At 44.7% G+C, this 14,851-nt stretch overlaps 1 protein-coding gene across 2 annotated transcripts in view; it reads left to right on the top strand.

Moving 5' to 3' along the window:
- CASKIN1 (CASK interacting protein 1) overlaps positions 1–14,851 on the top strand; it is a 439,648-nt gene that overhangs the window by 245,702 nt on the left and 179,095 nt on the right. For both annotated transcript variants that reach the window (XM_088470341.1, XM_088470340.1), the window contains exons 7-10: positions 804–912; positions 8,942–9,050; positions 9,882–9,976; positions 13,125–13,242. In XM_088470341.1, coding sequence (XP_088326467.1) covers positions 804–912; positions 8,942–9,050; positions 9,882–9,976; positions 13,125–13,242 — 431 coding nt within the window. The remainder of the gene's footprint in view (positions 1–803; positions 913–8,941; positions 9,051–9,881; positions 9,977–13,124; positions 13,243–14,851) is intronic.

Below are 14,851 nucleotides of genomic sequence, written 5' to 3'. Positions count from 1 at the left end.
TGCGAGTAAAAGCCTGCGGTTGAGTTGACACTAGTGATGTCAGTGAGGCCGGCTTCAAACGGTAGGCGTTCCCTTGGGAACGCCTCCGTCTGGCAGGCACGCCCCCGGCACGCCCACCAAAGGGGGCGTGCTGTCAGTCACCATCAACAGCACGCCCCTTTTGATGTGACACTCCGAGCGAAGGAAAGTCCTTCGCTCGTCGGGTCTCGCGCATGCGCACGACGGAGCTCCCTCCGTCATGCGGATGCGCATTGGGGAACACCGACCCACTTGCGAGCGTACTGCCGCTCGCGAGTGGGTCTGAATGACCCCCTATATTCCCTACCACATGTACATGCACACACATACAAACTAGGGTTAATTTTTTGGTGGGAGCCAATTAACCTACCTGTATATTTTTGGAGTGTGGGAGGAAACCGGAGTACCCGTAGGAAACCCACGCAAGCACAGGGAGAATATAGAAACTCTGCATAGTTAGGGCCATGGTGGGAATTGAACCCACAACCTCAGTGATGTGAGGTAGTAATGCTAACCATCTGTGCTGCCCAAAGATAGCCGCAAAATGATTTCTACACCTAGAAACTTGATCCATGCTAAATATCACAGATTATTTGCTAATCTGTAACCCAGAGGTAGCCCCTGAGCATCTGAGTTTCTGCCACTGCAGATAGGACAGGCTGCCTATCTTTGACCCTAGAGCGTGTTCAGGTGCTTTTCTCCTGTTGGACTTCCATAAAAGTCACACTGCTGGAATTCATTGTGTTATGATGACACACAGTTCTGTCATTCTGTCTCCCTGTCAGGCTTCTGCTGCAAGCTGGCATCGACATCAATCGGCAAACCAAATCCGGTACAGCTCTGCACGAAGCCGCCCTGTGTGGGAAAACGGAGGTGGTGAGACTTCTTCTGGATGTAAGTATCCTATTTTCTTCCTTACTGGTTATAGCACGTGCTTCTTCTTTTAGCATGTTACATCCCAAACATATGAATACAAAGAACTTTAAGTTACCAACATTACATTTACAAATCAGCACATATAAAGTTATTATCTATACATCCTCGCCCAGCGGTTTACTAACTCAAGGCACTCTAACAGTCCAGGATTTAAGGATATCAATGGTTAAGCACAGATGGTTAAATCAAAACAAATCAGGTATTAATTACATCACGTGCTCAACCACGGATATCCTTAAAATCTGTACTGTCAAGGTGCCTTAAGGACCAACTTTGGGAATCACTGTTTTAGCCATAATGGCACCATGTTCTTTTCCACACTAGCTCCATTCACGTACAGTGTGTAAGGTAATGAATATGCTGTCATGGGCTGGTGTGACGCCTTATATTGCTCTGTTACTGCGCGTGGGAGTACAGATGGTACTGTACAGTGTGAGTGATGTGTTTTGTCTCACCTTGTTAATTAGTGTAAAATACACTAATGCCATTTTTACAAATATGAAACAGCTTTTAAATAACAGCATATTATTTTTTAATAATAGTATATATACAGGGCTAATAGCGCCCTGTGCTGGCCGAGTGCTCTGCGCTCCTTATTGCGTGCCTTGGGGATGTGGACTAATTACCATAGGCCACGCCTCTTTACATGACGTTATCTGAGGGACACCGCTTGGCACGCCTCCAAATAATGTCAAGCTGGGGGGAGCCTCACTAGCTGGGCTTCCCCCAGCCCTCTCACATCACTGAATGGATGCCGCGTGCATGTGCGCAGCATCATTCAGACTCCTGGGTCCCGGCATCGCCGCACAGCTGCGGCGGTGGGGGTTCCCAACCTCCCGATTTGACCACCCGTGGCCCACGGGTGGAACAGCGGGAAATTACTGTCCCGCTGAAATCGGGATGCTGGGGAAGGGTACGCCCTCTATGGGTGGTGCCCCTGTTCGACCACTCAGGTCGAACACCCCTAGAGCCGGCCCTGTATATATAGTTGTGTCTGTAAATAGACAATTTGGGGGAAATGTACTCCTTGGGACTGATTAGGAAAAAATAAATTAGGAATTTGTGTCTGTCTATCTGTTCTGACATCACACAAAAAACTATGGGATGAATTTGAATTGTGTTCTGAAATTGTATAGCTTAGTCCCCTAGAAAGAAACTGAGGTATGTATTATCTCAATGTGACATCAGGGAGAGGTGTAATAAAGGAAAAACTAGACACTTGGTACTTGGCACGTGCAGTGTGCAGGCTCCTCAAGGCAAAAGTGACTAGATGTATCTAAATATAATTTTAGGGGACAAATATAGTTTTAAGAATTGTTTATGAACTATGCAGCCCAAAAAAATTTTCAGTGGAATTTGCACAGCTCCTCAAGTACAAAATGACTAGAGGTATATAAATATATATAAAATATATACATATATTGCACACCCCAAACGCCAACAGTTATACAGTCAGGTGCATAAATATTGGGTCATTGATAGAATTTTCATATTTTGGCCTCTATTCACCACCACAATGGCTTTGAAATGAAACAAACAAGATGTGCTTTAACTGCAGACTTTCAGATTTAATTTGAGGGTAATTACATCCAAATCAGGTGAACGGTGTAGGAATTACAACGGTTTCTATATGTGCCTCCCACTTTTTAAGGGGCCAAAAGTAATGGGACAAACTAAACAATCCTAAATCTAACTTTCATTTTTTAATACTTTGTTGCAAATCCTTTGCAGGCAATTACAGCAATTTGCAGTATGCTTCGGGTCATTGTCTATCTGCACTGTGAAGCACCGTCCAATGAGTTCCGTAGCATTTGACTGAAAATGAGCATATAATATTGCCCAAAACACTTCAGAATTCATTCTGCTGCTTTTGTCAGCAGTCACATCATCAATAAATACAAGGGAACCAGTTCCATTGGCAGCCATACATGCCCACGCCATGACACTACCACCACCATGCTTCACTGATGAGGTGGTATGTTTTGGATCATGAGCAGTTCCTTTCCTTCTCCATATTCTGGTACAAGTTGATCTTTGTCTCATCTGTACATAGGATGTTGTTCCAGAACTGTAATGGCTTTCTTAGATGTTGTTTGGCAAACTCTTATCTGGTCTTCCTGTTTTTGTGGCTCACCAATGGTTTACATCTTGTGAAGTCTTCTCTTGATTGTTGACTTTGACACATATACACCTACCTCCTGGAGAGTGTTCTTGATTTGGCCAACTGTTGAGAAGGGGTTTTTATTCACCAGGGAAGAAAAACCCACAGTTGTTTTCCCTGGTCTTCCGGGTCTTTTGGTGTTGCTGAGCTCTCCGGTGCATTCTTTCTTTTTAAGAATGTCCCAAACAGTTGATTTGGTCACACCTTGGGGGTCATTCAGACCCGGGCGTTAGCGCCGATGCGCTCGGACTGGGTCGATGGCCTCCCACAGAGCATGCACACGACGGCGCCGGCGCCGTCGTGCGCATGCGTGAGACCCGCTACGACCGACAGCGCTGGTCGTAGCGGGTCTCGATCCAAAGGGGGCGAGCTGTCGATGTTAATTGACAGCTCGCCCCGTTTGGAAGGCGGGCCGGGGGGGTGGCAGCCCAAACGGAGGCGTTCCCATGGGAACGCCTGCCATTTGGGGGAGGCCCCACTGACATCACTAGTGATGTCAGTGGAGAGCTTCCGGCTCAGACAGAGCCAGAAGCTCTCCGGGGCTTACGACAAGGGAGACCCTACCCTAGGGTCTTGTCGTAAGCCCCGATGGTCGCGATGGTCTCTGACCATCGCGACCATCACCTGAGCGGTCGTTAGAGCTGTGGGTGTTAACCCACAGCCTAACGACTGCAACAGAGGCGGGCGGTCAGGATGCAAGTGGCCGCCCAGTTTCTGAGCGACCGCTTGCATCCTCCGACCACCTCTGAATGAGGCCCCTAATGTTTTTGCTATCTCTCTGATGGGTTTGTTTTGATTTTTCAGCCTAATGATGGCTTGCTTCACTGATAGTGACAGCTCTTTGGATCTCATATTGAGAGGCGACAGTAACTGTTTCTAAATGCAAATGTCACACCTAGAATCAACGCCAGACCTTTTACCTGCTTAATTGATAATGAAATAACAAGGGTATATCCCACACCTGTCCATGAAATAGCTTTTGAGTTGATAGTCCCATTACTTTTGGCCCCTTAAAAAGTGGGAGGCACATATAAACACCGTTGTAATTCCTACACCGTTCACCTGATTTGGATGTAATTACCCTCAAATTAAATCTGAAACTCTGTAGTTAAAGCACATCTTGTTTGTTTCATTTCAAAGCCATTGTGGTGGTGGATAGAGCCTAAAATATGAAAATTCTGTCAATGTCCAATATTTATGCACCTGACTGTATGTGTTCATATATAAATACACATATATATATATATATATATATATATATATATATATATCTCAAGATCTATTTTGCAGATATATATCTCAAGATCTATTTCACAGGAAAATCCAACTATATATTAAGCACTAATCAGGCATCTTATCTTGACTCATGAAGTTACAGTATACATGTCAATCCAGTAGATGGCGCACCAAAACAAATACTACATATCATAGAGTCGCTGCTCATGTTACTTGCAACTTTTCAGTGTTACTGTAGGTTAAGTGGCTTGCTCACGAGTTAGTAGTCCCAAGCATCCTTTTTTGTTAATTCCTGAAGGAAAAGCCTGAATATTGTTTGCAAATACATTTTGTGATCAATGTCTACAATATAAAATATACATTTCAATATTAGATGCCACTACTGTCTTTGTAAAATTAGTTTTGCTGAGCAACAGACATCCAGGCGAGCGAAGCTGCGGGCAAACGCTAGTTCCCAATAAAATATTTAATATTTATATATTAAACCAGTGGCAGCCAACCTAACAGATTTTGGGTGCTTACATGCAGGCCTGACTCCTCCCTATTATATTTATGCTAGGGTTGGCCTATGAGTGCTTGCCCACAGTGTATTCATCATGGGTAAAACGGAAGAAACCTAATGACTGTATTTTGATAATGACAATAATTAACACTAATTAGTACATTTTATAATTAAATGTAGCCAACATGACATAATGACACTATCTGTGCATAATCCCTATGCTGCTGGCTCAAATCAGATTTCAGCAATCTGACTTTATATTCTTTGACCACCAGTCTCATGCCCCCAAATTATATACCCAAAGCTCATAGATTAAGTACTAGGCACGGGATAATAAATGCAATTTTCCCCCACCAGTAATTTAAAGGAAACAGCTCCCATGGCTTTGCAAATTCAAAATAAATTGTATAATTAGTGATGTTAATGAGGAACAATGAGCTTTGAAATCTTGTGTTCAGGAACTGTGTAGAACGAATCAACGATGAAGAAAGTTAAAGTGAAAAATGATCTGACTTACAAAGAAAATGTCAGGTGTCTTGTTAGAATTTGAATGTTGTTTTTGGAATTCTTCCATGAAGCACATTTGTAATAAAATCTGTGCGATTCTAGTGACTGTGTCTGTAAAGAATCAGTGTAGGACTCGCATCCCCACATAGTACACAGATCTGTTTATAGTCTTATACAGTCTTTTTGGTAATTTACAAATTGTCTTTTTATGTGTTGCAGCTTAAAAAAAATGTTTCTGATCTGTAAATGCCCCGTCGGGTTTGGTTCCTGTAAAGTGAAGTTTAGTTGTTTTGATCTGCTGGTCCCTAGAGTATGGGGGTCCCTAGGTGCCAGGCTGCCGCTCGGTACATCAAAGGTAGACCCTGAGGGACCATGTTGGATAAAACAGGCTGCTATTGGGGATGGGGGCTGTTGTGAGTGTAACCCTAGACTCTCCGTACCCAAACACAGTTTTACTTTCAGTCTTTCCCAGCAGAAGTAGAATAAAAGATTAGCTCTACGCAGCAGCAGATATTAGGCCTTTATTGGGTCCTAATGAGTGTCCTGTGCCCAGGCTCTCTACGCTATTTGCTCTGTCATAATCACTGTTTCTTTCACCTGACAGTGTAGCTAAATAGATACAGGAATTACTCTATATTACCTCTAGTCTGACTTTTCCCTGTCATAGAGAGTTGTCTACATGAAGGTGAGAAATCTAGGACATATTCAGCCTGTTATCTCTCCCAACTTTTGGGCAATCTCCTAAGGTTGTTCTTTGATCCCTTGGTGTCATGGTTTGTCATTGTCACTTACCTTATTACTGTCCGTCAGTCATTGTAATGAGATTTATATGTGTTGCCAACCGATTTCAATTGATGGCAGCTCAGTTGTTTTGCCATCACTGCACACCGGCGGTCCGTCATTGCTCACTGATCTTCACCCCAGATTGCTGCTGTATTTCACTGAGGGAAAAGCAACCAGCACAGTTAATGAAACCAGATGTGTGTATGATAGTGAGGAGTAACCCAAGTTATGGCTGGGAGTGAGTATCAATGACAGCTGGGGCCGCAGTGTACACTGCTTAGGTCAGTATCTTCCATTGTAAGCTGTTGAGATCAATGTTCTGCCTTAAATACTGGTCAGACCATAAGGCTTAATTGTATACTGGTCAGATTATGTGGCTGTGCTGTATACTGGTTAGATCATGCGACTGCATTGTATACTGGTTAGATCATGCGACTGCATTGTATACTGGTCAGACCATGGGACTGCATTGTATACAGGTCAGACCATGGCACTGCATTGTATACAGGTCAGACCATGGGACTGCATTGTATACTGGTCAGACCATGGGACTGCATTGTATACAGGTCAGACCATGGCACTGCATTGTATACAGGTCAGATCATGGCACTGCATTGTATACTGGTCAGACCATGGCACTGCATTGTATACTGGTCAGACCATGAGACTAATTCTTATTGGATGAGACGTCACATGTGACAGTCTCTATTGCTTTGGTGCCAGCGTTACTGCTCACCATTAGCTTTTAACTCTGGTATAGAGAGGACTCTGGGCCTGATTCAGCAAGGAACGCAGTTGCTTATACGCATGCAATTGGCCGATTGTTGCGTACTGCGTATGCATCGCAGTGCGCGTGTGCAAACTAGTCACTGCAATCGGGACAGCGATCTCAGAGGATACGCAGACCTATTGCAGTGTGATTGACAGGAAGTGCCGTTTGTGGGTGGTGACGGGGGGGGTCAGGCGAACGCACGCGTGCCAGTGCGTTTCAACGGTGTTGCAAGGGCGTGCATAAATTAGCCACTGCAATATAATACCATACGCAGCCTGAGGCCTCTTAGCGTGCGATGAAGTTAGCAATTCCTGAGTGAGGTCTGACCTGCCTTAAATGTTACCGATTGTTTCGCCACGTTGGCAAAGTATACGGCTGCGATCGGATCGTATTGTGAATGCAAACATTTACATATCCCCGCTGATATTAGCAACTGCGTTGCGTGCGTATAAGCAGAATAGCGATCCTTGCTGAATCAGGCCCTCTGTGTTAGAGCTAAAGCTCCAGACATTTTTGGTGCCATCTGGATATATATTGATTTATTACTCATTATTACTATTAGGTTACCATTCCATTACCTGGTGGTTCTGGGGGCTTATTGAGCAGCAGCTGCACAGATATAGCTGCTCTGCAGAAAATGTATTGCAGTATCTGGGAGCGTATAGTACATTATCCAGCTATGCCTTGTCGTGTTCCTTTAATATATTTGTACAAACCAGCAAAAATTTTTACTATGGTAGATCTTGATAAATGTTTGGCCGTTAGAGAAGACAGTGGCGTCACAAGGGGGGTGCGGTCCGCTGAGGGGTGACACCAAGGTGCAGACTCCCCCTCAGTGACAGGAGCCTGGGTGCTGCACTGTAGCATTAAATGCAGCACTCGGCTCCTGTCACTGAGGGAGCCGGCCGGCTTTGCTGTGCCCAGCGCCGTCCACAGTTGCCGCCCCTTCCCTCCTCCGCTCCCTCCCCCTGAACTTACACAATCAAACTAGCGCCAGGAGGGAGGGTGGGCGTTTATTGCTTCCGCCGGATACAATGGCGCTCCGGGCCACGGACTGGCTTGCCTGTGCCTGGAGCCGCCACTGCCAGCCACCACTCCACACAGGGACCTCCTGCACCCCTTTCCCCACCAAGTAATAGACATGGGGGTTTGGGCCACGCCCCCTTCCTGCATGGCCATGCTCCCTTTTCGGCACATATCGTCCCTCCCTGCACTGGGTGACAACGCGGGGAGGGACGCCACTGAGAGTAGATCACCAAGTCCAAAAGTCTGGCCATCCATGCCTAAAGGAATAATCCTCCCCATAGTCAAACATTTAGTATTGGGTGGAATAAAGTGAGACAGACAAGAACCTTTATTTACCTGACCCCTCGGGTGTTGCAGTAGATGTTGGGTGCACTTTCTTTAAACTAGTGTGGTAGTCAAAGCTCTTTCCCGTGGGCGCGCCACAGGGCAGTAACTAGGGTGGTGTGACCAGTGCCTTGGCACAGGGCACTGCAGGGCAGGGGGCGCTGTTTGGGCCTGTTATTTTTCCTGTTTATTATCATTCTCACTTGTAGCTTCCTCTTCTTTTATCCCCAGCATCTCCTGGCCTCCCCTATCTCTTACCTGGCCCTTCCCCATGAGGCCATGGCCCTTTTTCAGGTGCTCTATCTTATGTCCCTATTTAAAAAATAGGAGGGGGGGGAAGGCGCCAATGTTGTCTCTGGCACAGGGCACCAAAAAGTCTAGTTATGGCTCTGACGCCCCATCCAAGTAAAAGAGGTGATGGATTTAGACAGACAAATGGTCCTCTTGGGTACTGTGAACATTTCCACAGGGCCAGTCCAGTTGGGAAGGTAGAGGGACCGCCATACAGTATCTCTGACCTTTAGGGCCTGCACTGTGAGCAGTTTCACCTCTGCTAATGCCATAAGCGGGCAAGGGAGCAGTATGGCAGCGGGTCTAACCATCAGTCAGTATGTATTATTTTGTCTTTGCAGCTCCTCTCTAGTGTGATGTATGGTTCTGTCTGTTGTGTTTGCAGAGTGGGATTAATGCCCATGTGAGGAACACCTACAGCCAGTCAGCACTGGATATTGTCAATCAGTTTACAGGCACCCAGGCCAGCAAAGAGATCAAACAGATGTTACGAGGTAAGGAACAGATGGACCGAAATAAATGATGGCTAACACAATTGCAAAGACAGATGTCATTCAAAAAAGGATGTCAATGGCTTCTTTTATAGATTTATTTTCTTAGAGAATGTGCAAAGCTCCAAGGCAGTAAAAAATAAGTAATTATGTAAAGTTTATTTCAGCTGCTATGTAGATTTATAAACATCACTAGCATCAGTGACACCTGCAGGCAACATCAAGTTACTGCAACACATACTCAAGAAGGTCTCTGGGCCTGACCCAGCAAGGATCGCATGAGCTAAGACGCACGCCGTTGGCCGATTGTTGCGTACTGCTCATGCGTATGCATCGCAGTGCGTGCACGAGCCACTGCGTTCGCGAGTGAGTGTGTACGTAGACCCATGACGGTGTGATTTACAGGAAGTACCATTTGTGGGTGGTGAGGGGGGGGTGAACGCGGGCGCGCCAGTGCGTTTCAACAGCATTGCAGGGGCGTGCATAAATTATCCACTGCAATACCATATGCAGCCTGAGGCCTCATAGCGTGCGCTGTAGTTAGCAATTCCTGAGTGAGGTCTGACCTGCCTTACCTGTGCGTATGGGTCCGATGTTACTTGATGTTACCGATTGTTTCACTATTTTGACAAAGTACTGTATACGGATGTGAGTGAGTCTTTATGTTAGGCTGCGATCGCATTGCGAATGCAAACATTTGCATATCCCCGCTGTTATTAGCAACTGCATTGCGTTCATATAAGCAGAATTGCGATCCGTAGTGAATTAGGCACTCAGACTAAAGAAAGTCTGTGTATTATAGTATTTGCTAAGTGTCTGTCCTTTCTTCCCCAGATGCCTCAGCAGCTCTGCAGGTCAGGGCGATAAAGGATTACTGCAATAATTATGATCTGACCAGTCTCAATATTAAAATGGGAGATGTTATAACGGTGAGTCCCTATTCAGAGGCTGCCTATATCGCCTCCAGAACTGTAAGCATTAATAACAGCTGAACATGTTGTCTAGGTCATTAACGGCTGCCGCCATATTAAGACCTTAATGTCTACCCAATGGGCTTACTAAGTAAAATAAAAATCACCTATTACATGTGCCATTCCATTTCTTCATATTGCTCCTAGTTAAGAGGAATAACTGTAGATTGGGAGTTAATGTAGGTTAATTTTTGTTTAATAAATCTCCTGGAGCATGATTATTATTACTCTTTATTTATAAGGCCATAAGACTCCATAACGTGATACAAGAGGAAAACAGACAACGAGATAAATAAGTACAGAGTAATACAGTTACATAGTTACAGCGAGATTGGTAGATAAGTGCTTGGAATGTCCATTAACCAATCAGGCTGCAGGAGAGGGGTCATTTTAAAGTGTCTGGATCCCAGTATACAGTGGATCCTGGGAAAGGATCAGTGCCTGTACCTAATGAGCAGAAGGTGATTTTTATTTTATTTTCTACTTCTTATTATGTAAATTGTAAGTTATAGAAGTTTCTCACATTTAGTTTTCTTTAACTTATTGCCGTGACCTGAGAGTTTAAAATAAAAACATACAATTCTTCATGTTTCTGCCTTTATCTGTGCTTTTCATCCATGTGTTTATAGCATTGAGGATGCAACCTAACACAGTTCGAGGACCACATGTGCTGCCCGCTAACCTTCAAACGGGCCACACATTAATCTTTGTCTCCATAATAAATTATAACTATGCATGTAGTCATGCCCTAAGGGGTCAAAACTATTAGGTGTGAAATGCGAGGTACGATTAGCTATTTTCACTTTGAATTCGCATAGCGAATTAATTTTGCAATCCAATTAGCAACTCGCACTGATCAGTCAGACTGAATTCGCAACTTTCCACTCGCACCTTCCTGAGAGTGAGAGATGGAAAGGAAAATCTTTATTTTAAGGTTTAAATGTCAGGACACTGTGCTGAACCCCTTGGATACCCCCCCCCCCCCTCCCTAATGACCAATTAGGCAATTGGAAGTTTCCAATTAGCTTAGTTAGTCCAATAATTTAATTTTTTGGGGCAAAAAAAATAATACTCATACACTCCAAAATCAACTTTTTCGTTAGTTTAGGCACTCCAAATTTAATTACAATAATTTTTTAGTTGAAAAATAATTGTTTTTATGATATTTTTGACATTTTTCAAGGTGCCCTCAAAATACCCCAAAATCACCCTTTTACTTACTTTTTTTTTTTTCCCATTTTTCGTTTAATTATACCCCTTTTACACCAGAGCTAAAACCCGGGTTATTGCAGGGTTAACCCGGGCAGCTCCTTGGTGTAAAAGGGGATAGGGTTGGATCGCCGGGTCGAGTGACCTGGCAATCCAACCCAGGTAACTTGCAGGGTTTAACACGGGCGTAACCCGTGAAACCCTGCAGTGTGAACGGTGCGCTCTGGGTCACAATGACCGGCCGACTGGTCCGGCTTCAGTGGCGCTTTGAGATGACGCTATCACCAAGCATCCACTTCAACGCCGGAAAAGCCGGGTCTATGCAGACCTGACTCCGGTGTGAACGGTGCCAACTCGGGAATGTCCTGGGTCGGCGCCAGCTAAATTCCGGGTCTGATCCGGATTGGAACCTGTTATAACCTCCGGGTCAGACCTGGAATTTAGGTGTAAAAGGGGTAATAGTTTGCTATTAAATGAAAAAAGTTAGGGCCTGATTCAGACCCACTCGCGAGCGGCTGTCCGCTCGCAAGTGGGTCGATGTTCTGCACTGAGCATGCGCACGACGGAGGGAGCTCCGTCGTGCGCATGCGCCAGACGCGACGAGCGAAGGATTTTCCTTCGCTCGTAGTGTCTCTTCAAAGGGGGCGTGCTGTCGATGTTGACTGACAGCACGCCCCCTTTGGTGGGCGTGCCGGGGGCGTGCCTCCCTGACGGGGGCGTTCCCACGGGAACGCCTCCCGTCAGAAGCCGGCCCACTGACATCACTAGTGATGTCAGTGGGAGTGGTTTTGGCTCTGATAGAGCCAAAATCACTCCGAGCCTTGTGGTTGAAAAACTCAACCACAGTCTTTTGTACGCAGTTTCGATGGTCGCGATGGTCAAGACCATCGCGGCCATCAAACTGCACGCTCGTATAGCCTGTGGGTGGTGACCCACAGCTATACGAGCGTCCAGGAGGACACTCCATTTTCATGGAGGGCGGCCCTCATTCAGAGCGTGCGCTCTGCTCAGAGCGTACGGCTCTGAATGAGGGCCTTAGTTTTTTTAGAATTCTCTTGCATTTAAAAAACAAAACAAAAACACAAATCAGCCATTTGACACCATTTCAAAACCTACAGTAACTTCCTAATGGCCACAAACAGCCTTCTATACGGTCCTGCTAACAAAATTATCCATTTTGGGGGTCCAGAATCGTCTCACCACATTTTCATGCATTTCTCGCAAATCTCACATCTCCGGCTGTGAGTAGTGCGAATAGGCATTTTTAATTGGATTGGAGAATTATCGGGAGCGCGCATCGCTGCGAAGTGTACGAGTTTCAAGAAACAAACTCGCTACTTGCAGTTCGCACCTAATTGGATTGACCCCTAAGAGTGGAGGTCGAGAGAGCTGGAGGACCAATCACAAAAAGGAATCAAGATCGCTGCTTGTGATTGGTCCTCCCAGTCACACACCTCTATCACCATTTAATAGCGGTTATCTTTACTGATTTGCCAATTCTATATTACAGAGCAGGCAAAACTCTGGTAGATATGACTGGATGTAGCAGAACCAGGGCTTTGGTTAAGGGGAGGGATCCTGTTTTGTGCATAGTATAAGATCTTTTGTGGATAGACAGTAAGAAGGAGGATCTATATAAACTATGTCCTTGTAATGTTTATTTACTGTAAGTCACTGTTTTCTTGTCTTGCTAATTCTGTTTAGGTACTTTGTTAGGCGCTGCAGAATCCTTGTGGCGCCATATAAATAAAGGAGGATAATAATAATATATGTCTATGTGCTGTTGCTAGCAGGTGCCGTCACAGAATGCACAGACAACTTTTCTGTACAAATTCATTAATAATGTGTTTCTTTGGGCGTATTCTGACTGTGGCTCCCCGTCTCCCCCTGTTGGCAGGTTTTGGAGCAGCATCCTGACGGCCGGTGGAAAGGTTGCATACATGATAACCGGACAGGCAATGACAGAGTTGGCTACTTTCCATCCAGTTTGGTTGAGGCCATCAGCAAGCGAGCAGGCAAAGCCCCTCTCTTCTTTATTTTTATATATATGTAACACAAGTCTGAGCATACACAATAGAACAATGGTGGCATGTCATTTTTACAGCAGATAATGGGACATGTAAGGGATAAGATAACCAATACAGCAAACACCAGAGAGGAGAGCAGCATTTTAATATGTATATGTAATATATTACAACATGTATCAAATATATGTCAAATAAGATGGTGAATGAAACTATGGAGGAGACACTTTAAGTCTTGGAGTTATAGGGGAGAAGTTGACCAAAAACAACCAATCAGCGTCTGTCATTTGTTTGAAATGACAGAAGCTGATTGGTTAATTTCTCCACCTGATCTCTCTCCAATGCTTGATACATCTTCCCCTATATCTGCTTACAGCTTCCTTCTTGTAGGGCAAGGGGTTAAAACATGTCACTTTATTTTATAACAAATGTTGAACTGTTTTCTATGTACAGTTAAATGTGCCTTAATTACCGGAACCGCATTATGATGCGTTTTATGCGAAAGTGAAATCAATTAAACCACGTTGTTCCTTTTTATATAACAATTTAAGAGCTGTTATAATTGAGATCAGGAACCTAATTTATTTCTGCGTTTCATTAATTCATTTCCAAGGGCTTAATTCAGTTATGCTAAACATTTTGTCTAACACAAGTGCCGGTCGGAATGTGACCCGATTAGGTTGGCGCTGTACTCGATATTGCATGCGGGTGATACAACAATTCTTTGACGGCTGCTTATTTAATTACGTGGTGTAATAAGCCGCCACGTGTAAGGCTATCCAGTTGCATGATGGGCATTATTAAGGGCGCCTCCTACTGGGATATTAGATAGTGGGCTTTACAGTGAGATGTGGCAGATTTGGACAGATTGAGCATGGCCTATGTGTCTAATTGTATCCTAATATTTTATTGTATAATAGTGGAATGTATACCAGTTGGCTCTGTAATACTTTCATTAATGAATTTAGCCATAGTTTAATCCTGCTGTCACCAATAACAAGAAATTGGATACTGATCGAGTGCAAGGTTGACTAAAGGAAACAGAAGTGTGGTTGCCATACAGTAGTTTACCAGTGCAGGTGAACTGCGTCATCACACATCGGTGGGCAGAACATAGAGATGGGTTTTGCATTATCACAACGGTGCCATGGTACAAATTGCCCTCATCCCACCCAGTTCTCCCGCTGTCTGGGAGGATTGCAGGCTTTCATGCAACAAGGTTTGAGAGGTCATTAAAGTTTGGCTGGGTTGAGTAATTAAAGTTTGGCTGGGTAGTGGTATCTGGTTTGTCCATGTAATTTCAGCAATATAGGGCCTCCTGCAGAGTTAAGTGCAAAGAAAAAAAAGGAGCAAATTTGCACCCTGGCAAAACAATATTGTGCTGCAGAGAGGGGGGAGGGGTGTGAGCAGTTGGGAAGGAGTGGGTCTTGGCTAAACTCTAAAGCTGATCAGTATTTGTGTGCTACATGTATAAGCAGACAATATATCACCTGCATGAGAGAACATTGAAAGCATCCCCCCCCTCCTTACATTGCAACGTGGTTTGTCCAAAAGCAAATTTGCTCCTTTTTTGTTCCTTTTTTTATTTGCTCCTAAAGGC

Source organism: Taudactylus pleione, unplaced genomic scaffold (assembly GCF_031769625.1).
Source record: "Taudactylus pleione unplaced genomic scaffold, aTauple2 ptg000098l, whole genome shotgun sequence".
Classification (NCBI taxonomy): Eukaryota; Metazoa; Chordata; class Amphibia; order Anura; family Myobatrachidae; genus Taudactylus; species Taudactylus pleione.
The sequence above is the reverse complement of the archived record's forward strand: the minus strand, read 5'-3'. Positions and strand labels throughout refer to the sequence as shown.